This window comes from Bos javanicus, chromosome 11 (assembly GCF_032452875.1).
Source record: "Bos javanicus breed banteng chromosome 11, ARS-OSU_banteng_1.0, whole genome shotgun sequence".
In the NCBI taxonomy this organism is placed as follows: Eukaryota; Metazoa; Chordata; class Mammalia; order Artiodactyla; family Bovidae; genus Bos; species Bos javanicus.
The window spans coordinates 100,244,846-100,267,972 of NC_083878.1; the positions used below are offsets into that span (position 1 = coordinate 100,244,846).

General features: G+C 58.0%; 1 protein-coding gene across 2 annotated transcripts in view; it reads left to right on the forward strand.

The window, feature by feature from the left end:
* Nucleotides 1–1,012: 1,012 nt before the first annotated feature.
* NCS1 (neuronal calcium sensor 1) overlaps nt 1,013–23,127 on the forward strand; it is a 55,539-nt gene continuing 33,424 nt past the window's right edge. The window contains exon 1 of one of the 2 annotated variants that reach the window (XM_061433839.1): nt 1,013–1,158. In XM_061433839.1, coding sequence (XP_061289823.1) covers nt 1,095–1,158 — 64 coding nt within the window. In that variant the 5' untranslated portion in view covers nt 1,013–1,094. Of the gene's footprint in view, nt 1,159–8,528; nt 8,575–23,127 lie in introns of those variants that run through there. The other variant, XM_061433840.1, reaches the window with a different exon arrangement.

A 23,127-nucleotide genomic window follows, 5' to 3' on the forward strand; every position in this document is an offset into this window, starting at 1 on the left:
CCTCCACACTGAGGCCGGAGATGCAGAGAAGGCAGATTTGACCCTGTTAAATCGCGGAGGCCCAGCTCCTTGGTGAGAGGGCAGGCCTGTCCCCACCGGCCCTCGCCCTTCTGGCTCATCATACCCCCGGGATGTGCATGTGCCCGAGAGGCGCTCTTCCTGGGACTCAGGCCTCCTTCCCTCCTCCAGGTTTTCGGGGCCTTGAACATGTTCCCAGCCACCCTGCCCCCCTCTCTTTCTCCGGGCTTGGAGGTCACCTTCCCCGGGCAGGTAGGTGCCCCCCGCCACCACACATGCCATCCTGCGGAGCCCTGTGGTCCCCTCTCCCACCCCTCGCCTCATGAGGGCTGGGACCGCGCCGGTCTTGTTCCACGGCATCCCCAGCGCCCCACAAATCCGTGTCGAATGAATGAATGTCTCCGGGCCCGAGCCTCGGCCTCATTCACGTCAGATCTTCCGGGCCCTCCCCGGCCCGGCTCCGCCCTGGGTGGGGTTGGGTGCGGGGGCCGGAGCGCCGCGGATCGCCGCCAGGGAGGTGACGGGGGTGGGGGTGACCTCGCCCTCCCGGCCCGGGGACCGATGAAGCCGGGGGTGGGGGGACGCCCCTCCGCGGGCCCGGCTCGGCCCTCCCCGGGGCCGCCGATCCGCCGGCGCAGGCCCGGCCGGGCGGGCGGGTGCGGGGCGGGAGGTGGCGCCGGGCGCTGAGTGGCGGCTCCGGGTCCACCCCCGGCGCGCCGGTGCGGGCGGGAGGCGGGGAGCGCAGGGGCGGCGGCGAGAGCAAAGCGCAGCAGCGAGCATGTGCCGCGGAGCTCAGTAACCAGGGACGACCGCGGCGACAGCGCGGCCGCGTCGGCGCCCAGCCCAGCGCAGCTCCGCGCCGCGGCGCCCGGAGAGGGCGGCGGCCGGACGGCCCGGGCCTGCCGAGAGGTGCCCCCGCGCCCCGGCCCCGCCGGCCCGGCGCAGACAAAGGCGCGGCCCCGGCCCGGCCCGGCCCGCCGCCCCCCCAACTCCGCGCGCCCCGCCCCGGCCCAGCCGCTCCCGCTGGGTGCCCCGACGGGGTCCGGCCCGGGGCGCGGGGGCCGCGGCCGCCGAGGATGGGGAAATCCAACAGCAAGTTGAAGCCTGAAGTTGTGGAGGAGCTGACCAGGAAAACCTACTGTGAGTGCGCGCGCTGGGACCCCCGCCCCGCGCCCCCGGGCGCTGCCTCCGTCCCCTCGCGCCCCTCCCCCCACGCGCGCCCCCCGCCCCCACCAGCCCGCTCCGCGCCCCCCGTGTCCGCCCCCAAGGGGCCAGCTCCCCGCGAGGCAGCCACCCTTCCTCGGCCGTTCCCTGCTCTGCCCCCCAACGCCCCGGGGCCCTCGGAAGCTCGCGGCCGCGCCCCCAGCCTCACACCTGGCCCTATTGTTCTAGGGCACCCCCTCCCTCCCACCCCGTCTCCACGCGCACCCCGGACGTCTGCCGCCTGTCAGCGTGCGCCGGGCCACCCCCGGGACGGGAGGCAGGCCCCGGCCCCTTCGCGGCCCCCTCCCAGCAGAGCTGTCCAGAAGGGCAGGGATGGGCACGAGCGAGGGGCGGTGGGCCGCGGAGGGGGCGCCCGCTAGCGAGGTGGTTCCGGCTGCGCTGAGCCGACTGGCGGCGGGGCGGGTGATTCATGCATCATGATGCCGCTGCTGCTACTGCCGCTATCACTGCTGCGAGGTTGGCCTGTCGCCCCCTCCCTGGCCCTGATCGTGTGTTAGCGGGGTGTTGGGGAGGGGCGAGACTTGCCAGAGAGGTGGCGGCAGCGAAGGGTCCTGGGCGCACTCTTGGCTGCAGGACTTCCAGGCTGATCTCTCCTCTGGCGCTGATCTCTGCTCTGGCCCTGGTCTCATCTTCCTGGCTTCCACCTCTACTTGCCAGACTGGGAAGTGGGTTTCTGCAGCCCCAGGTGATCTGGCCCGACGCATCCTGTAACCATCTGGGGCACCCCTGAGAGGAGGGTCTGCCCATCTCAGATGTTGCTAGGTCTGTCCCAGTGTGTCTCTCTCCACTTGTCCGACTCCACACCTCTCCAGTTCGCTCACATCTCCAGTTTCTCCATCCTAGACTTCTCCCTTCCCTGCAAGCCTCTGGGAGATACCCCTGGCACGCCAAGGGTTAATGGCGCTGGGTCCTGACCCACAGAGGTTCTCTTTTGGGGGCTTTCAAGAAAGACTGCTGAGGGGTGGGGAAGGGCTTCTGCCTGGATCTGACTGGGAAGGGGGCAGAGATTCTGGGCTTGGGTTGGAATTCAGAACCCGTACCTGGGCAGCTGTGTGGATCCGGCAGCTCTGCGCCGTCCCTGGAGGTGGCAGACTGACCACCAGCTGCACCGTTGATGGAGGCTCCGCTTCTGGTGGTGCATTGCACAACCTCTGCTCCCCGCCCCCCAACCCCATTCCGTTGATCTTCTGAGCACGTTTGCAGGTCTGCCGGAGCCCACACTTCCAGTCCGTGCCCCTTGGTCCCCATGTGCTTGGAATGAAGGGGGCTTTCCTGAGTGGGAGCTCGTCCGCTAGAGGTACTGGCTCTTCTCCAGTGGAATTCTGCAGCACAGTGCTCACATCCCAGCAGCTGCTCCTCAAAGGGAGTGAGGCTTGGAGGACTCCATCCTTATTCCTCTCATCCTCTTTCCGAGCTGGGCAGGTGGTCCTTTCCAGTTCGGCTGCGGTTTTGTGAGGTTTGCTGGGCCTTCCTGCAGGCTCCGTCTGGATGTGACCCATAGCTGTCAGCAGGCAGGCTGCATGGAGGGTCTTTCCAGGCAGAGAGCACAGTGGGCTTCAAAGGAGGGGTGGGCTTGGGTGCTCCAGGGTGTCTCCGTCATGGAGGGGAGCGGGGAGGTCCTGTGAGCTGAGTGAAGCCCAGGTTCCTGCCCCTGGAGCGCATCACGCGGCACGCTCCTTGCTTTGCTAATGCATTGTCTTCACAGTGGTCCCAGGACCCAAGATCCCACAGCACCCCTGTCACCAGGCGATGCCAGGACTCAAACCCAGGGCTGTCCGGCTCCCAAGTTATGCCCTTCGAGAGACCTCAAAACTCACCCTGAGAAATCCAGAGACGCTTCTCCTCTTTCTGGTTTCTAAGCTCATGTTGGTAGACTCAGATGGGAAGGTTCCTGGGGAGGTCATTTTGTCCACTCCCCTCTCTCTGGGCAGATCTAGCAAGTTCGGAAGAAGTTGAGTCAACAAGGCCTTGTTGGGAACCAGCCCCGTGGTGCTGGGCCGGGCCGGGCTATTTTTAAAGGCCTTTGGAGACCTGGAACCGTTTCGCTGAGGGAGTGAATGAGCTGGGTACTTTTTCTCAGGATCTCTTACTGGGTTTGGGCTGACGGAGATGGTGGCGGGCTCACGGGCCTTTTGTCTGTCTCCCTTGCCGGTGTCCGCTCCCCTAGGGCAGGCCCTTCCTTCTCTGATTGTGCTGGCACTTAGTAGGGCCACAGGTCTCTATTGAATGAAGAACCTCCCAGCAGGAACAGCAGAGAAAGCCTCCAGCTGGTTCTAAAGCCCCCAGCTGGGCCTCCTGGTGACAGGGCGTGGAGCCATCTGCTCTTTGTTCAAGGGATTCTGTGTTTTGTACAGGGTCCAGAGAGGAGCACTTAGGGAGGACTCTCAAATGTCAGAATCTCCTGGAGAGCCCCAGTTAAATACCAAGGTGCCCGGATCTGGTTGCTTCCCAGATTTCCGATTCTCAGAGTCTGAGCTGGGCCCAGGCATTTGTCTCCTTGACGAGTGTCTGTCATGCAGACCTTGGTTCCGAGGATTCTGGGCTCAAGACCCACAGCTGGTTCTGGGGGTCCCAGCATGTGTCAGCATCACCTGGTGGCCTAGGTCACCACCTCGGGTGACCCACAACCCGCTGCCAAAGGCTACAGGGGACCCCCAGGGGATCCCCAGATGTTCATGCCTCAGTGCCAGCTGCCATCCTTGGTGGGGAGTCTCCTGTTTTTGGAAGAGACGATCTTGGTGGTGGTGGTGGTGTGTGTGTGTGTGTGTGTCTGTCTGTCTGTCTGTGTGTATGTATGTGTGTAAGCAGGAGGCAGTCTTGAAGCTCCCACTATGCGGCCCTCCCTAGGCACATCTGGATTCAGCCTAGCTGAACCGCTTCATCATTCAGCCTTGACACTGCAAAGCAGACTTCTTTCCTCCCCTGCATATAAGAATTTGTAAGTCATCAGCACCCCGTAACCCAATCCTCACCCCTTTCCGGCACAGTTCACATCCAGGGGCAGCAGGGGGTTTGCGGGAGGTGCAGGCCCTGCCCAGCTGGGACTCATCGAACAGTGCTCGGTGTGGCCAGCGGCCTGGTTTCTATGAGGTCTGGCCTGCTCGTGTCCAGCTTGTTGTTAAGGCTGTTGTCAACCCTGTGTGCCCAGGCTATGGGACAGGCCAGCTCTTCACCTAACTGAGCCTCAGTTTCCTCATCTGCAAAATGGGTGTGCTCATGGTACCTGATTCCGAGGGTATGTGACAAGGCAACAAGATAATTTGCACACAATATGATACAAGGTGAATGGTTGTTGCTATTTAATCGCTCAGTTGTGTCTGACTGTTTTGTGACCTCATGGACTCTAGCCCGCTAGTCTCCTCTGTCCATCGGATTTCCCAGGCAAGAATACTGGAGTGGGTTGCCATTTCCTTCTACAGGGGATCTTCCTGACCCAGGGATCGAACCTGCGTCTTTTATGTCTCCTGCGTTGGCAGGTGGATTCTTTAACTCTGAGCCACCTGGCTCCTTAACATGTGACACACACTTGTCAAGGATTTAAGGATACATGTTAGTGATCATAATTAATGCATTGTTTTGACTATACAGTTCAGCTTCATCCTGAACTGGTCGCAGATATATCTTGTGGGCAAAGTACCTCTCATCTCTCTGCAGAGGAATCTTCCATGACCCTGGTCTTTGTGCCTGGCACTCAGGGGGCATAGAATGATGAGACTTTTGGTTGGCCCGAGTCTTAGCAGGTTCTTGTACCCGCAGCAGTCTCCCTGCCCCCATCCCCAGCACTTGTTAATTTTGAGGCTGCCCTGATCTACCATTCCCTGAATGCTCACTCTGTGCCAGGCCCAGAGATGGAAATGTGAATGAGAGAGATGTAATTCCTGCCCTCAGGTGGAAACCAGGCAGGTCATCCGGAAATCTGAGCTTGTGGGACTCAGCCATTTGTTGTGATCTGAGCTGCCTCCATTTAAAGGCTTCTGGACCCAGGCCAGCCGGTTCCAAGAGGCAGAAAGCTCCACCTCTCTCCCCCTTTATTCTCTCCTCACGGTGCTCACTGCTCTCCCCATGGACCCTCTTTCCAAGACTCAAAGGAGGTCACCTCTCCCTCCATTCTTGGTCGCCAGCCTGGAGTCTCTTTGGCCTTTTCCCTGATGCCCAGAATGTGGAGGGAGGAGCAGCTGGCTGGGCTTTTGGGGGAGCCAGCAGCTAAGGCCTCTGCGACCCAGAGCAGAGAAGGGGATCCCAGGTCTGGTTGAGAGATGCTGGTTGTCACCAGTCTCTCTGGCTTTGGGAAGGATCCAAGAGGGTCCCTTCCTATAGGGTAAGGGATACTCTCTGAGGGTCACTTCCCCCTCCCAATCTGCTTGGCCAGAGAGGGCAAGACATTGCCGTGGGGAAGGCAGGATCTAAGATAAATGAGCGAGTCGGGGTGTGGAGGGCCCCACCACCAGGCAAAGGATAAGCCACTCAGGACAAGGAAGGCCCTTAGGAAGGAAGGTGGCTTCTGCAAACCCTCTGCATCCCATGTGCATACGGGTAAGACCCAGGAGGCTGCTCCCTGACTCCACTGAAAACTAAACAGAGCACCAGCAGGAGGAATCGAGGTTAGACTCTTAATGCTGGGCTGGGCCTTTGGGCAAGAAATATCAAGTCCGTTGTAAACTCCGTATTCTGGAGAATGGGGCCGGGTCCTCATTCACGCTCTCTGACCTTGGGCGAGTCGCTCACCCTCTCTGAGCCCAGTTTGCTCATCTGCAATACCTGCCCAAGTGACTCTGTGGGTCTAAAGGGGAGAGGGCTTTGAGGTCCAAGCGTGGGCTGGAGGGGAGTGGGGGGTGTTCAGCCACAGAGTCTCTGAGAGGGCCGTAGACCCCAGGGGCCGGATGTGCTGGGGTTCTGGTCCTTTCCTTGGGCAAGCCTCATGTCCTGGGGCCTCACTTTCCTCTCAAAAACAGACATCACAGGGGCCCCAGAGTCAGAGGGTTTAGCACACTGCCTGGTTCTGGGGGGGACCCTTTAAGCCTCTCCCGGACGCAGCTGGTTCTTGGAGGCAAGTCCTTGTCCTCCTGAGCGGGACAGTCTCACTGGTTTACATTCTGTCCCTTGATGAGAGAAACAGAGGCCAGAGAGGGGCAGGGATGCCCCCAGGGCCCGGGCCACCTCCAAACACCTCTTCCGGCTTTCTGCCTCCTCCAGCTCCATCTGTCGCCACCCCCACCCCAGAGAGTTCTGGCATCTCACATCTCACAGTGTCAGGGAAAGCTCTTTCTCCTGGTGGCAGCCTCGGGACTGGACCCAGCCTCCTCTGCTCCCAAGGCCAGGCCTGAGCCCCTCTGGGGCCGACATAGCCGGCCAGTGCACGGGGCTCGTGCCATCCCTCATCCAAAGACCATAGGAAGGGACTTGGACATTTTCTGAGATGGGTGGGATGGGAGTCCATGGATGGAGGTGGTGGAGACATTAGATTTGGGTTTAGATATGGTTTTAGCACATAGTCCAATGAATGGAGGGCTTCCCAGGTGGCTCAGTGGTAAAGAATCCGCCTTCTAATGCAGAAGATGCAAGAGACGAGGGTTCGATCTCTGGGTCGGTAAGACCCACTAGAAAGGAGATGGCAACCCACTCCACTACTCTTGCCTGGAAAATTCCATGGACGAAGGAGCCTGGTGGGCTACAGTCCATGAGATCGCAGAGTCAGACGCTACTGAGCAAGCATCTTTACCTTTTATCAGTGAGTGGATTGGAGAAGAGGGTTGCAATCAAAGTCGTGTGATTGTGGTGATAGACTGGGGGTTCATCAGAGGAGGTGGTGTTAAGACAGATCCTACATATATTTAGGAGGAAGACTCAATAGGACTTGGTACATAGGTTTCATTACCTTGTGAATTTGAGATTATATACTCTTTAACTTTTAAAAATCTGACAATTGTGAATGTTTGCCCACATCATTAACTGCTCTTCTAAAACATGATTTTTAAATGATGCATCATATAAGTGCAGCATATTTTATTTAATCCCAGGCCGCTGGACAGGTAGATTGCTCTTTTCTCCCCAGTGTAAACAGTGCTGTGACAACCATCTTTGTACCAAATCTTGGCATAAACATCTCTGTAGTAAATTTTTGCACGTGTCTCTTCTTGAAGATAAATTTCCCCAAATGAAGTTGTGGCATTACAGGCTGGGAACATCTTAATAGGCCTTTGATTGAAAAATTGTTCAGTTGCTCTCCACAAAGTATCAATATGTTCCCATTTATATTTTCAGCAAAAGTGGATGAGGGAGTGCCTATTTCACTGTATTCTTGCCAGCACCGAGTATTATTCTTTTCTTAATAATTGCCAACTTGATGAAGAAAAAAGTAGCTCGCTATTTCAATATGCATTTCTTTGATTACTATAAAATAAAATCCTGGAATCTTTGAGCTAGAGGAGACTTTGGGGTCAGGCAGTTCAATGTTCTCATTTTACTAGCGGACCAGTCGAGTACCTGAGAGGTGAAATATCTCTCCCAAGGCCACGTGGCAAATACACAGGGCAGGAACCTAGGATGGCTCATTCCCGTCGGGTCCCTCCCACGGTGCCATGATGAGTTGGCCTTTGGGGTAGAGATGAGGATGTCATTGAATTTGATGGGGTTCATCTTGTCCTAAATCTCTCTTGCTCTCAGGTAAGGAAAAACAAACAGACAGAAATTAAAAAGAGATTCCTTCTTACTGTCCTTATGAGATGAAATAGTTGGTATTGCATGTGGCCTATCTACCAGGGAAGAAAGTGAGAGTGTTAGTCGCTCAGTTGTGTCTGACTCTTTGCGACCCCATGGACTGTAGCCCGCCAGGCTCCTCTGTCCGTGAAATTCTCCAGGCAAGAGTATTGGAGTGGATTACCATTCCCTTCTCCATGGGATCTTCCCGACCCAGGGATCAAACCTGGGTCTCCTGCTTTGCAGGCAGATTCTTTACCATCTGAGCCACAAGGGAAGCCGGGGCAGAGATCATCATAAATTAACACTCCAAATTTCTAGATAATGTGAAATTGGGGTCAGATTCCCAGCTAGGGATGGAACAGCAGAGTGGTGAGGGCTCAAGCGTGTGTTGGCTGTGTTTCCCCGTGTATCTCTGAGCTCTGGGTGCCTGGTGTGTGCCCATCAGCAGGCACAGGAACCGATGCCAGTAAGTGCCAGTAATTGACCTCACGGGATGGAAGCTGATTGGCCATCAGAATCAGGGGACAGTTCATGGCCACCCCCCTGGGAGGTTACGGGGTAGAGTGTCACGGGCCCTTGACTGAATTGGGAGTAAGTGGCAAATGCAGAAGACTTCCGTGTTTGGCCTGGCGGGTTGGTGGCTAGATTGTTCTGGGAGGTGGGGAGGGTAGGCCGGCTCCTGAAGGCTGGGTTTTAGGATCCAGCGTGGACGTGGGCCTGGGGGGACTGGAGACACATTTGCCTGGGGTTCTGTCCCAGAACCGCTGCAGCCTGGACAGCGACTGGAGTCGCTAGCCCCTTCTGGGCCTCGGTTTCCCTTTCTGTACAGTGTTCAGGTTGCCGGATGGTGGGACTTTCTTTGGGGAAGCGCCTCCCATCCCCATCCTGGACCCCAGGGATGGGATGTGCTTGGGCTCCGGCGTCTGATGACTTGGCTTGGCCACAGGCACGTCCTTCCTCTACTGATGCCTCCGTTTTCTCATCTGTGAGCTGGGGATCATAAGTGAAAGTGAAGTGAAGTTGCTCAGTCATGTCCAACTCTTTGCGACCCCATGGACTGTAGCCTACCAGGCTCCTCCCTCCATGGGATTCTCCAGGCAAGAGTACTGGAGTGGGTTGCCATTTCGTTCTCCAGGGGATCTTCCCGACCCAGGGTTCGAACCCTAGTCTCCCACATTCTAGGCAGACGCTTTAACCTCTGAGCCACCAGGGGATCATAAGCCCCCCATAACACAGGGTGTTGTGTGTGAGGTCAGACATGGCAGAGACACTGAGTTTGGTGGCTCACTCGGTGCTCCCTCTGAGTGCGTCACTGGTGACGGGGGGCCTGTGAGCAGTGACTCGTGGGGATCAGAAGCTGTCGCCACAGCAAGAGTTGGGCCTTAAATCACGTCTGTGGGATGCAGGCCCAGCTTAGGGTTCACATGTTTGTCACCCACTCCTCCTGGGAGCTCTACGTGGTCCCCGCTTTACAGATGAGGAAACTGAGGCTCAGAGGGGACTGCAGCTGGCCCAGGGCACACACCTGGTGAGTGATGCAGGCGGGGGGTGTGGGGGAAATTGACTCTGGGCCTGGAGGAGGGGTCCTGTGCGGCTGGGGGTGGGGGTGCGCCGAGACGCTAAGGGCACGGGTGTGGGTGAGCGTGAGTGACTGTGGGTGCTGGGAGTGGGTGTTCAGCCCTGGCTCACGTGGGCACGCACCGAGTGTGAGTGATGGGGTCGTGGCGTGTGTCAGGAGTGGGTGAGCGGCATGTCGGTGTGTGTGAAGGCAGGTCTGAGCAGGTTGTGATGTAGGTGTGCAAGGAGAGTGGGGGTGGGGGCACTTGGGTGGGAGGCAGAGACAGGCTGGGGCTGGGCCAGAACTCATTGCTCAACTGCCTGCCCCAGGGCCAGGTGACGTGGCTGCCACGTCTCTCCCTTCCTGCCCTGGCCTCCAGGCTTTGGTCTCTGGGAGCCCCCTGCCCTCGAGCCGTGGGGAAATGTCACTGGGAGGAATGAGAGTAAGGATGCATCCTGTTTACCAAGTGGGCACTCAGTGCCAAGCATGCTGAGTACAGAATTCCCTCCTGTGTTCTCACTGCAGTGAGAACTATTGTGTCCATTTTACTGATGAGGGAAACAAGGCCCAGGCAGGTTCAGGGACATGCCTAAGACCGCCCAGCCAGTCAGCGGCCAAGATGGGGCTCAGGCTTAGACTTAGACCTTTGTCTTGCCAACGCCATGCCCTTCCCACCCCGTGCCAGCGTCCCATCTCTGTGAGCCTTATAACCTTGGAGCTGGGCTGAAGGTAGTGAGTGTCCCATCAGTGGAGGCATTCAAGCAACTGCCAGAGTATCAGACATTGCAAGGTGTTCCTGGATGCCTGGGCCGGATGGGAGGTTGGATGGTGGGGTGGTGGTAGGATCCTTCCAGCTGGAAACACACACAGCCCTACTGATCTTATTTATTTTTTATGGTGCCGTGTGGCTTGCAGGATCTTAGTTTCTCCACTAGGGATTGAACTCATGCCCTTGGCAGTGAAAGTGTGGAGTCCAAAGTACTGGGCCGCCAGGGAATTCCCAGCCCCACTGGTCTTGCTGTTCTGATTTCTGCAGGGGACTGGAGGCAGCTGCGCTTGGCTTCCTCTGGGGCAGAGCTGAGACCTGCAGGCAGGTGGCAGGAGAAGGGCTGGGACGAGTCCAGGGAGCCCCACCAGGAGCGTGCATGCAGTGGGCAGGGCCGCACCCCCGTCTCTGAGGCTTTCTTAGCTCTGCCCCATCCATGGGGGGGCCTTGGGTTCTGACCTGTGTGGACCCTGTGCTGACCTCAGGGAAGCCTCCCAGCCTGTGAGCTCTGGAGCAGAGCACCCCACTGTGCAGTGTCCCCTGCTTTCAGGGAGCCTACAGACTGGGGGCTGGGAAGCTGATCGGGGGCAGCCTGAGGAGGGGCAGCCCAAGGTGAGGCCGTGGAGGCCCAGAGTGCCCCGGTCACCCTGCCCTGCCCTGCCCCTGCCTGGCATGGGTGGGGTGCGTTGGGAAGTGTCTGTTGGACCAAGGAAGACGCGGAGTCCTCACGGGGGCTCACAGGCACAGTGACACAGAGGACCGTGGGGTCTGGAGGCCAGGTCGCAGGGCCCTGGGTCACCGTCTGCGACTTGAGAGCTGGGACACATCTGGTGGATTTAGGGCTTTGCTCAGTGCCCAGCCTGGAGCACCGTGCAGGCCTGTGTGTGCTTCTGGAGAAAGCTTGGTTTTCCCAACGTGCTTGTCCACGTGTTGCTTTGTTTTGCTCCTCCGATGACCTGGGTGGGACCCATCTGTGCCCCAGCCCTGCCATCTGATGGGGGCGGGGAGTTGCCAGGGAGTCAGAGTCTGGGATCCCCGTTCCAGCCCATGACTTGCCGTGGCCTTGGGTGGCGCTTCTCAGGGTCTCCATTCCCCACCTGTTGCACTCTCAGTAAGATGGGCCTTTTCTCAGCGGCAGGGAAGCCTGACTGACCGTGCCCCCAGGGAGGCCGTGCTCCCTACCTTGGGAGCCCAGCGGGGTGCTCGGGACGGGTGCGGGCCAGCTGCTGGCTCCGGCACTCCTGCTCTCACGAGGTGGCCCCGGAAGCTGGCGGGGCGTCCGGGCCACACTGAGCTCTGGACTCCCTGGCAGGGGAGGAGGAGGAGGGCAGAGGAATGTGGCTTTGAGGAATGTTTAACCCAAGGCAGAAATAGCACTCTGCTTTTTTTTTTTTTTTCATTCCAAGCTTGGGTTTTCAGCTAGGAAGTGGGCTCAGAGTGCCATTCTCTCTTTCTTCAGCCTCTGGCTCCCCGACTGCTCTAGCCTTTGGGGGCAAAAAGTGGCCTCTTTTTTTTTTTTTTTTTTAAACTGGGAAGCTGCTGTGGGAACCAGAAAGGACCCTGGATTTGGAGGAAGGCAGAGTTGGTTGGGTTTACATCCCCGGTTCTCTATTTCCATTGAAAAAGACCCTGATGCTGGGAAAGATTGAGGGCAGGAGGAGAAGGGGATGACAGAGGATGAGGTGGCTGGATGGCATCACCGACTCGATGGACATGAGTTTGAGCCAACTGTGGGTGGTAGTGAAGGACAGGGAAGCCTGATGTGCTGCAGTCCATGGGGTCGCAAAGAGTCAGACACAACTTAGTGACTGGACAACGACAACTCCATTTCCCAGGCCTGTGGTCTTCGGACCTTGACACCTGCTTTCTCTACTAGGGGTGGGGGAGGAAATAGGATCTGAGATCCAGTGACCTGGTGGAGGCGGGGGAGGGGACAGGATTTGAGATGGCTTGTCAGTAGTGTCAGGAGTTCCCCCTCAGGGACCAGCCAGGCCTGAGTACAACTCCCAGCTCCTCTTGTCAGCTTTGCGATCTTGGCGAAGCCCTTTCTTATGGAGCCTCCTCACTTCATCTGTAAAATGGGCCGGTGACGATAGCCCCGCCTCCCGGGGTGGTGGATGAAATGAAGGTGGAAAACATTGGCCAGAGGGCCTGGACATCCTAGACTCGAAAACCCTTCTCTGAGTCCTGGGGGCCTCACGCGTAAAATGGGAAAATGCCCCCCACTGCGGGCCTGCAGCCAGGTGACATGAGGGTCCTCGCCAGGGATGAGTGCCCACTAGGACAGCTTTTCATCTGACCCTTCCATTTGTCTCGTTCCTCTGACCCCGGGACCCCCCACCCCCGCCCACACTCGGCTTAAACCAGCGCCCAAGTCCCCTCCACACAGGTGCCCTGGGCCCAGCCAGTGCCTGCCCCAGATCTGGCAATGAGAACACGTGTAACCCACCCTACTTCCATCGGGCTGTGGGCACCTTGTGGATGCGACCGCGTCTGGTCTCACAGTTCACTGCTCTACCCCTGGTCCTCGGACAGAGCCTGGAATACGTTTGTCAAAAGGAAGGAAACAAACCCACCAGCTCACACGCTAGTGGATGAGGGACGTTTCTTCTCATCCATCTTTGTCTCTGCTATTCCTTTGCCTGGCCTCCGCCCACCTCCTGGCCCGGGTGATAGGGGGCTTGCCACATCTTGGGGAGAGGTGGGCCTCGGAGAGGTGCTGGGAGGCTGGGCCTCAGCAGGTCAGGCCTAGCGAGGACCCCAGCCCCTGTCTCCTGCTGGGGCTGGGGAGACAAGGAGGGGGTCCAGCCAATCAGCTCAGCCCCTCCTTTGAGGCCCCTCCTGCCCCTGTCTCTTTGTAGGAACCACAAGATTCCTGTTCAAAGGCAGGAGATGGGGCTATTTTTGGCACTGTGGGGGAAAAAAAAACGAATGCTTCCCTTCTGTTCAAAAATATATGGTGTGTGTGCTGGGCAGGCGGAGAGCTTGGCGGAGCTCAAAGCCTCTGCTGGCAGGGAGGGGGTCCTGCCCCAGGCCCCTGTGGCCCTGCCACTCTCCATGGCTCGCTAGCCCACACGGCCACGTTGGGCAGCTATTGTTTCCTTGCTAGGCCTGAGCGGAATGGGATCTTAATTAAAACCAACAGTAGTCGTCAAAATAAAGGAGAGGAGCCTGCTAGCTGCTCCCACCTTGATGCGTGTTTCCTCTGCCCTGGCTCCGTGGAGGGGGCTGGGTGGTCATGAGAAGCATTCTGGGCACATCTCTGAGAAGGAGGGCCAGCCCGCCGTGCGAGAACGGGTGGAGGCCCTGGGTGCCCCTGTGGGCGAATCTGGCCAAGGGCATCCCTGGGCCACTATGCTACCTCTCACTCCCCAATCCAGAAAGTCATGGGAGTGCCAAGACATAGGGTAGATTGGATGGATGGATTTCTGGCCCTCCTGGTATTCAGTTTGGCAGGGAAACAAGATAGAGTGTTGTGCGATGCAACGCGAGTCCACCGGGTCTAGGGTGCACCTGGGAGGGCTTCCTGGAGGAGGCAGTGTTTTAGGAGGGACGGTTACCACGTACGGATGCGAGAGTTGAACCATAAAGAAGGCTGAGCACCAAAGAATTGATGCTTTCGAACTGCGGTGCTGGAGAAGACACTTGAGAGTCCCTTGGACAGCAGGATCAAACCAGTCAATCCTATAGGAAATCAACCCTGGATATTCATTGGAAGGATAGATGCTGAAGCTCCAATACTTTGGCCACCTGATGCGAAGAGCTGACTCATTGGAAAAGACCCTGATTCCGGGAAAGATTGAGGGCCAAGGAGAAGGGGCGACAGAGGATGAAACGGTTGGATGGCATCACCGACACAATGGACATGAATCTAAGCAAGCTCCGGGAGATGGTGAAGGTCAGAGAAGCCTGGCGTGCTGCAGTCCCGGGGGTCGCAAAGAGTTGGACAGGACTTAGCAACGGAAGAACAGCAAGGGGAGGGTTGCCAGATATGCTAAACGGTTATTCGTTGTTTATGTGAAATCTAAATTTTGATTTGCTCACTTTGGCAGTGTGACCCGAGGGAGACGTAGGAGCTGAGAAGCCACGGGAGATCTGGGGGGAGGGGTGGTTTATGGGAGATGCTGGGAGTGTTTCACAGAGAAGGAACAGTGTGTTCTGGGTCCGGAGGCATCAAGCTGTGGCAACTTGGAGGCCCTGGAAACCCGAAGGAGCAGGGGTGGGAGTATAGAGGGGGTGCCCCGGAGCCAGAGGCCGATCGGGGAGCCCTTCCGGGAAGCAGCTGACCAGCAGGCAGGGCTCCACCCAGAGGCCACACTGGCGGGGCCAGCCTTGGGAACCGGTGAGGACACGGGGTGCAGGGAAGGAGAAAGGGGGCCCGCCTTGGCCGAGGAGGCAGCAGCGGGTGCTCAGGGGCATGGTCCTGCCTCTGGTGGGTTCTGGTCAGGCTGGCGGGTGTGCGGGTGTGACTTTCTCGGAGTCCAGGACAATGAATGACCCACTCATAGCTCTTAAAGGGCCAGAGCTGGAGTTGGAACCCTCAGGGCCGTGAACCCTGGGCTCCTGGGGCTCCACCCTCGCAGGCCCTGGGATGTGTGCCCTGGAACCCTTGGGGGCCCCTGTGATGAAGGCCAGCCCGCATGTCCCTCCCTTTCCCAGGACTAGGAACAAAGCAAGTAAGTGGGGCTATGGGTCAGAGGAGGCAGAGACCATGTGCCCCAGGACAGGGTGGATAGGCGGAGGGTGACTATCCGTGGCTCTTGTTGCCCCCTCCCCTCCCAGGCGCTCATGTTACCAGCCCTGGTTCTGCCCTGCCTTTGTGTGTTGTGACATCTTTATTAATGATAGTAGCAATTGCTAACATTTTGGAGTCTTTGCTGTGCTCCATCTGCCTGGATCATAGGCTTCTTCTTTTAAACATTTAGTTGGCCGCATTGAGTCTTAGTTGTGGCACGTGGGATCTTCAATCTTTGTTGCGGCAAGTGGGATCTCGTTCCCTGACCAGGGATCGAACCTGGGCCCTCTGCATTGGGAGTGCAGAGTGTTCGCCACTGGACCACCAGGTGTGTCCCATGGTGCTTCTTCTGGCTTAGTGCTTTGTTCCTCTTGAATGTTCCCTGGCCCCTTCTGGTGGTCCCCAGATCTCACCATGCTCTGAACTTTGGACATCAGCAGCCCCAGTGCTGGCAAGCCCTTTCTCTCTGCCTGCTGAGGTCTGATTGCCTTTATAGGTCAGTGTAAGGGCCCCGTCCTTGGGGAGCACACCCTGACCCCTACTTGGGTCAGTTTCCTGCTTTACATGACAGATAATTAGACAGCCCTGTAGTCCCCTGCTGTAGGTCGGAATCTACAGTTCCATCAGGGCCTTGGAGGACAAGGACTGGTGTCTAGGTCACTGTTGCGTTCCCATATGAGTTCTCAGAAATTAATTGCTGGATGAACGAAGGGGTGAGAAATCCTGTTTGTTCTTTCTAACCACCCTGGAAGGAAGGTTTTGGCACCACCACCACTATCCCCATTTTACAGGTGAGGAGACTGAGGCTCAGAGAGGTGAACTCAGTTTCTCAAGGTCACATAGGAGCTAAAGAATGAATTACTCGACTCAGAAATAGACCCTTCCTGTTGGCCAGGTGCTTCAGTCCCTCCTGCAGCCTCTGACCTCAAACCCAGGTCTCCTGCATTGCAGGCAAATTCCCTACCAGCTGAGCCACAAGGGAAGCCCCTGACCTTGGCAGGTGCTTGGAAAATATTCGTGAAATTGGGCTGCACCAAATCCCTGAGCACTCCACTCTGCTCTGAAATGTTTGAGAGGTTCTCCCCCAGGAGTCCTGAGAAAATCTCGCATGTCAGCCTTTCCTCAAGGTCTCAAAGGAAGCAGAAGGTGTGGTTCGCATCCCTCAGGATCAACCACTCTTCTGGAAGATTCAGAGTCTGTCAGTAGAGAGGACTTGAACCAGGGAGTCATTGGAGTCTTACCTTGGTGTGTGTGTGCGTGTGTGAGAGAGTGAGCGAACACATGTGTAGTCACCAAGGTCAGTCCATTATTAGCCAGAAATAACTGAGTTTCAGACACTAAAGGTAGGCATGTCTACTTTCCAACTTACCCACCTAAATCAAGCATAACGCGTGCCTTCTACAAGGACGAACACGCGCAGAGCGTGCACTGTGTGTCGGATGCTGTTCTATGCTTGTGATGTGGGCAGACCCAGATCCTGCCCACAGCTTCAGCCGCTGGGGAAGGACAAACTTGGAAGATACAGGCATTCCTTGTACCGTTTCTCTGATGTCACTGTTGTGAACACTTTTGCCAGTTCCTTCTAGCCTCTTCGCTATGTATGTAGGTTTTAGCACGCTCAGTTTTCAGATGAGCTTCAGAGAGGTTAACCGACTCATTCAAGGATGCACAGCTGGGACGCGGGAGAGCCGGGATTTGAACCTGTGTCAGTGTGCCTTGGTCTGGTTCCCTCATCAAAGCAAGTCATTAAGAGATCAGCAGATACTATGGACTTCTGCTTCCCAGCCCTGGTGGCCCTTTTCTGGGGATTCAGAGAAGCCAAAGATTCAGGGGGACAGATGGTGAAGTGCAGGAATCAGGCAGCATGTTAAGCAAGGTTATTCTCAGAATACATCTGTGTGATGTTTCAAACACCGCACTTCCGGACAAACTCTGCTGTCACTCAGACCCTGGTTCTGGCTCCAGCTCCACTGCAGGCTAACTTTGGTCCTTGGGCAAATGGCTTTTCCCCTGGGGTCTCAGTTTCCTGATCAGTATAATGGGGATATTCAGAATCCTTGCCTCACAGCATCATTTGGGCACTGGATGAGCTTCAGGCATGAGACGTTCCTTGTCTAGGACACACACAGAGTCATGCCTGATATATGGCAGCTCTTTCATCTTGCTATTCCTGGAAGCCACGAGACAAATGACATCTTCCTGCAGTTTGACTTGAGAACATTTTGGGAACAGTTATTCAACTTACATAGAAATTAAAATCAGTGCATTTTGAAACTTTAATTTTAAAGCAAAACAAACATCTGTAAATGATGAAATAGACTGCAAAATCTGTTTGAACTAAGAAAAATTTGAACTAAAACACATGACTTGAGATACACCTTTTTTCGGTGATTTCCTGGACCCTGCCCCTCTCTCCTGGGGTGGGGGGCCCTGGCCCTGTTCCCTTAAGGGATCTGGGGAGGGCACCTTTGGGGAGACCTTGGAAACCTACCTGTGAGTGGGTCCGAGTGAACATTCCTATTCCATTTGTCAGAGGAGAAAACTGAGGCTTGGAGTGGGAAATGAATCACAAAGATTCAAGCTCTTTGGGAAATCTGAAAGCCAGAAAGATTACAGCATCCAGGAGAAAGATGGGGTTTGGGGGCCTTACTCTCCAGGAGAGGTAAGGGGCACTTTGATGGGCAGGAGCTGCTGCTCTCCAAGTCTCATGCACCCCAGTGCCTGGCCCTCAATAGGTGCTTGCAGGAGGCTTGCTGTGGCCTGGGGGCACAGGGTGGGTGGCTCTCTTCTTGGAGATGACCATCTCCAGGCTAAAGCCTTCTTACCTTTGGGCTCTGGAGTCACGTCGACCTGACCTCCCACCTCCACTCCTCCACTACTGACCATGAACGTGACCTGGGACGAGGGCCTTTGCCTCTTGTGAAGCCTGGGCTGTTGGGGACCCTTCACCTCTCAGCATAAGGGCTGGTACAGCCCGAGAACTCAGCCAGTGGGGTGGTCTGGAGCTCAGGGAGGAACCTGAGGGGCCACGTGGGATCAGGGGCCTCTGAACTGGGATCTGAGTGGCCTGAGCAGCCTCTCAGGCCTGGGTTCCCTTGAGGGCTTCTCCTCTCTGCGTCCAGTCTTAGCCCGGGCCCCACCGCCCGGCTCCGCTAGCCACTTGTGCCATCCTGCCACAACCGCAGTGAGACCCCTGACGTTTTCTACCGATACCGTGACTGTTGGCATGCGAGTCCATGGCTCCATGTGGAGCACTCATCACTTGCTGGGCTCAGCGCCTTCAACCTCTTCTTGTTGGCTGCAGTAGCAGCCCTGTGATGGAGGAAGAAACCACAGCTCAGAGAGGGGACTGCACTGACCGGGGACACACATAGTGGGTGGACCCGTCCCCGCAGTGGGAGAGAGCCCAGCTTCTTTGGGGCCACGGTCAGGGTCCTCCAGGCCTGAGTTCAGGGTAGCAAAGAACAGGTCTGGGAGCCTGGGGCCTGGCTGGGCCCCTCCCCGCCCGAACCCACCCTCTGTGGTCAGGGAACTGACATTTACTCGGGGTTCCTGAAGTCAGGGGGCCCCGGCGCTCTCCCCAGACCCCCCAGTGGGCCCTTTGGCAGACGAAGCAGCCCCAGGACTGCTCAGTCATCCTGCCACCCAGCACCCTGATCCCTCTTAGTGTGGAGGATGGGGGCACCGTGAGCGGGTAAGGAGCAGGGGCCAGGAGCGGTCAGAGCTGGGTCAGCTCATGGGTGACTATAAACGTGGCTCCCTGCACACCCCAGGAGCCTGGGGTTCTGTGAGGGTCTCCGGGGTCCCACGTGGAGGGCAGGGTGCAGGGCCGGCGGCTGTAATAGTGGCTCACGGCTCTGGTCTTTATCTCCCCAGGGCTGACAGTCTGAGGCCCTGGGTCCTCCCCCTCAGCGAGCCTGCACAGAGGGTGCAGGGTGGTGAGGCAGGCAGGGGAGGGGGGCCCCTGCAGGGAGCCGTGGGCCCCCACCAGCCGGAGCTCAGCCAATGAGGGTGGAAATAGCCATGGGGGCCGGGCCGCTGCCCCCCACCCTTGGGGAGGTCTGAGCGGGCTGGGCTCTGGGAGACTGGCTCCTTCTGGGTGAGGGCGAGGGGCTCCCGGAGCGCCCAGGAGTGCTGGGCGGGAGGCCTGGGCAGGAGGCCAGGCCTCCTTCCTGATGAAACTCAGGCTGGCCCTGGAGCCCAGCTCCCCCGCATCTGGGCATTTATGGAAAATAGGTGCAGGGCGGGCTGGAGGGCACCCGGTCCTCTCTGTGCCCAGCTCGGTAGAGGCACGGTCCGATCTCATTGCAGGGCTATGGCAGTGGGAGGCACGCCTTACCTCTCCTCTAGCGGCGGCTCTGCTGGAGGGTCCGTGTCACGGATGAGCCCGCCTGCCGCCCCTGGCCAAGGTCACCAGGTCATCTGCTCCAGGGCGGGTGCTCACCCTGCAGTCTCCTCTCAGCCCCCTCCTGGTGTTCCCCCATGGGGCCTCCTGCCTGGGGGCCTGTGAGCCTCCATGGTCATTGACTCGTGGAGGCATGGAGGTCTCAGGAGCCCCCCCCCCACCCCTGCCCCCGCAGAGGGGAAGCCACAGGTGGCCCCAGGTTGGGGGCAGCCACGATTCGTCTGCTCCTCTCTGGAGCACCGGGATGTGCCCATGGGGTCTATGCGGGCTCACCCCAGGACCTGTATGTGACCCATCGGTCTGGGACAGCTCAGGTGGGGAGTGATCGGGGCTCGGGGAGCTTGTGGTTCCTGGGGGATCAGAGAGAGCCCTGCTCACACAGCCCTCGGGCGGCCAGCCCCTTCCAGTGGGAAACCTCGGAGGCCTTATCGAACACTCTTTCTTGTCTTCCCATCCCCCTGGTGCCACCCTTCACACTTGGCACAGCAGGTGACACTGCCGTGAGCAGCAGGAGGGGCAGGAAAACTGAGGCCCAGACCTGGGAAGTGACAGGTCACTCAGGAAGGGAGCCGCAGAGCCCTGAAATCCACAATGTCCCAAGGCCACCATCCTCCCTACGGGCAACTGCCCCTTGGGGGAGGGTGGGTGTCCGTGACCCTGGGCTGGGGGGGCCAGGCTGCGGCGGTGCAGGGGGCTGCAACCTGGCCCACTAGCACGTTCCCTCCCTTCTCTGAAGAAGCTTTGCTGGGAGGGGAGGGACGTGACCAAATTAGGGCCTCTGGCCACTGCCGGGTGGGGCCCAGATGGGAGGATGGGAAAAGGTTGGCACAGCCCTGGGCTGGGGTTAGGGTCTCCGGGTCGGCCCTGGATGGTGGGGGTGTTCTTGTGTTCTTCAGGGAGCCAGGATGGGTGGGACTGCCTGGTAAGGCAAGAAGAAGGAGTGCTTACAGGTTGGGGACCCAGGAGGGGAGGTCTGGTCTGGGATGGGGGTGCATTTGGGCCATGTGGTCCATGAGGGGTCCCTGGGTTGTCAAGAGGAGCTAGAAGTCTGGAGGGAGGGGTGTGGGGTGCATGTGCTGCCACCCCCCCAGAGAGCACAGAGGACGGCTCTAGGCGGGGACTTGGATAACCCCAATATTTGGAGGCCTAGCAAAGAAGGAGGCCCGGGGCCTGGGGGGGAGCTTTGGGGTGGGGCGCACTTCCGGAAGGAGCAGGATCTGTGATGTCAGAGGGTGGGATTCTGTGATGAGGGGTTGCGGGTGGCCAGGTCCAAACGGCCCCCATGTTTTCTTTTTGTGTGAATCAAAACGGACGCCCCTTTGCTGATGGGTTTTCCTTCAGCCGCCGTGGGGGCGGGGGAGGCATGACCGACATTCTTGCAGCCTTTGTCCCTGCAGATGGAAAGGGACCCCCGCAGAACGGCCCGGGGAGGCCACCCGCAGGGGGTCCTCCAAGCGCCTCTGTGGGGGCTGCAGCCCCTGCTGTCTGTTCCCACCGTGTTTGAGCTGAGCTTCCATCAGGAGAGAGGTATTTTGCTTTAGGGAAATCAAAATCAGACTCAACATTTATCCTGGACTCCAGGGACCGGCTCTCATGTTCTTTCCCAGCAGACAGAGCTGTGGGCAAGGGAGGAGGAGTGCCCGGGAACATGGCTCTGGGCGTGGGAGGGGAGCAGGGGGCCTGGGCGGACCCCCACCACAGCCAGGGATGAAGACTGGATTGGGGGGCAGGGGCTAGGCCCTGCCTTCCACACTGAGCCCCCAGCAGCCCGTTCTAGCTCCGCTGCTCCCGGTGCTCAGGGCAGGTCAGCGGGAGGGAGTCCAGTGGACACCCAGCTGTCTTCTAAGCTGGGAATTTTCTATCCAGAATCCTCCCGATGGCTCTGCCTGCTAGGCATCTGTACCCATCCTTCGGATGAGGACCCCGAGGCGCAGAGAGGGTAAGTCACTTGTTTTGGAGCCAGCCAGTCTACCAGCAGTTGAGACAGGCTGCTGACCCAGAGCCTCTCCAAGTTTGGGCCGTGTGGTCTTAAAATACCGGTTTCCCTAATGAGCCTGGAGGTGGGAGCAAGCTGGAGAAAGGCAGCTTGTTTTTAAAACTGGCCGGAGCCAGTCGTAATGGTGAAGGTAAACACGTTGTGAGAAATATGTTTTAGGACACGTTCCCAACCCAGCCGAGTGGTGTGGTGACGATGTGGGAATCAACAGGGTCTATTCTCTGCCTCCCACGTCGGGACACTGGGGCTGGGCTTTGAGGGTGATGCTAGGAGAAGCGTTTGACCACTGGGGGCTTAGCATCCATCTGGGAAAATGAGGGGGAAAAGGGCTTCTCATGAGCCCTTGCTGGGTGCCAGGCGTCACACCAAGCACTCTAACTTCACCCCTTCTCTCAGAGAGAGGCTGCTCTCCCGTCGGTGGCTCAGACTGCCACGTGCAGTGCAGGAGATCCGGGTTTGACCCCTGGGTCAGGAAGATCCCTGGAGAAGGGAATGGCTACCCACTCCCATATTCTTGCTTGGAAAATTTCAACGACAGAGGAGCCTTGCAGGCTACAGTCTATGGGGTTGCAAAGAGTCCGACGCAAGTAAGCGACTAACACTTTAACGTTCGCAGATGAGCAAACCAAGGCTCAGAGATGTGAGTTCATTCGCCCAGGGGCACACGGCCAGAGCTTTCTGTGCGGTCTGCCCTATTTTTCCAATGTCCTGTAACCCCTTCTCCCTGGCGTGGCCCTGTCTGCAGCGCCCTGTCTGAGCCTCTGTTGTACAGTTGATGGAAAGACAAGACTCCATGTAAACTGTGCTTCCCACACACAAAGGGGGTTCCCAAAGAGGGGGCTTCCTAGATGGGACTTGAAAAGTGTTGTAGAGGTTACCCAGGTGACAGAGGTGAGGGCGAGGGTTCTGGGCAGAAGGAGCAGCCAGTGCAAAGGCCTGGAGGTGGGACCGATGAGAGAAGCTTGAGGGCGTCACAGGACTGGGGCGGGCAGGGGCCGGGGGTTGGTCGCCCTGAAAATGACCTTCATGCATCCTGGGCCCTGAGCCCTGAGCACGGACCTGCGGAGTCCACGGTGGACGCATGTTAATTTCACACTTGAGTGGAGACTCGGAGGGATGGGGGGATGGGACCAAGCAGGGAGCCTGAGCCTGGGAATGTCTCTCTAGTATCTGGGCAGAGAGCGAAGACGGAGGGGCCCCATGACTGTCCCCTCGCCCTCTCCTCCCTCCTACTGCCTGTGGTCCTTGGAGCTGCCGGGGGCGTGGCCCCCCAGCAGGACCCTCAGCTCTTCTGGCGCTGTGAGCGGGTGCACACAGGCGGTGGGCTGATGAGGCCACAGCTTCCCCCCAGCGTTTTGTCTTGAAAGCTCAAGCGCAGCTCTGGGGCCGTGAGCACCTGTGTGTCCGTCGTCTCGATGCGCCAGCTGTCAGCATTTGCCACGTTTGCTTCCTGTCTCTTTCTAAATATGTGCATGTGTATTTCTGAACCTCTCGAGGGAGGCTGCAGGCATCCTGACTGTCACCCCTAAATACTTCAGGGCACATCCCAGGGGAAGAGGACACGGTCCCACGTCACCTCCGTACTGCAGTTGCTCCTAACGAAACGAGCAGTGAGTCTGTCCGGGCATCTGAGTGCCTGCCTCTGGGCAGCTTCCCCCACCATCCCCATCATATCTCTCACACCCATAGTTGTTGTGGTTCAGTCGCTCAGTCGTGTCCGATTCTG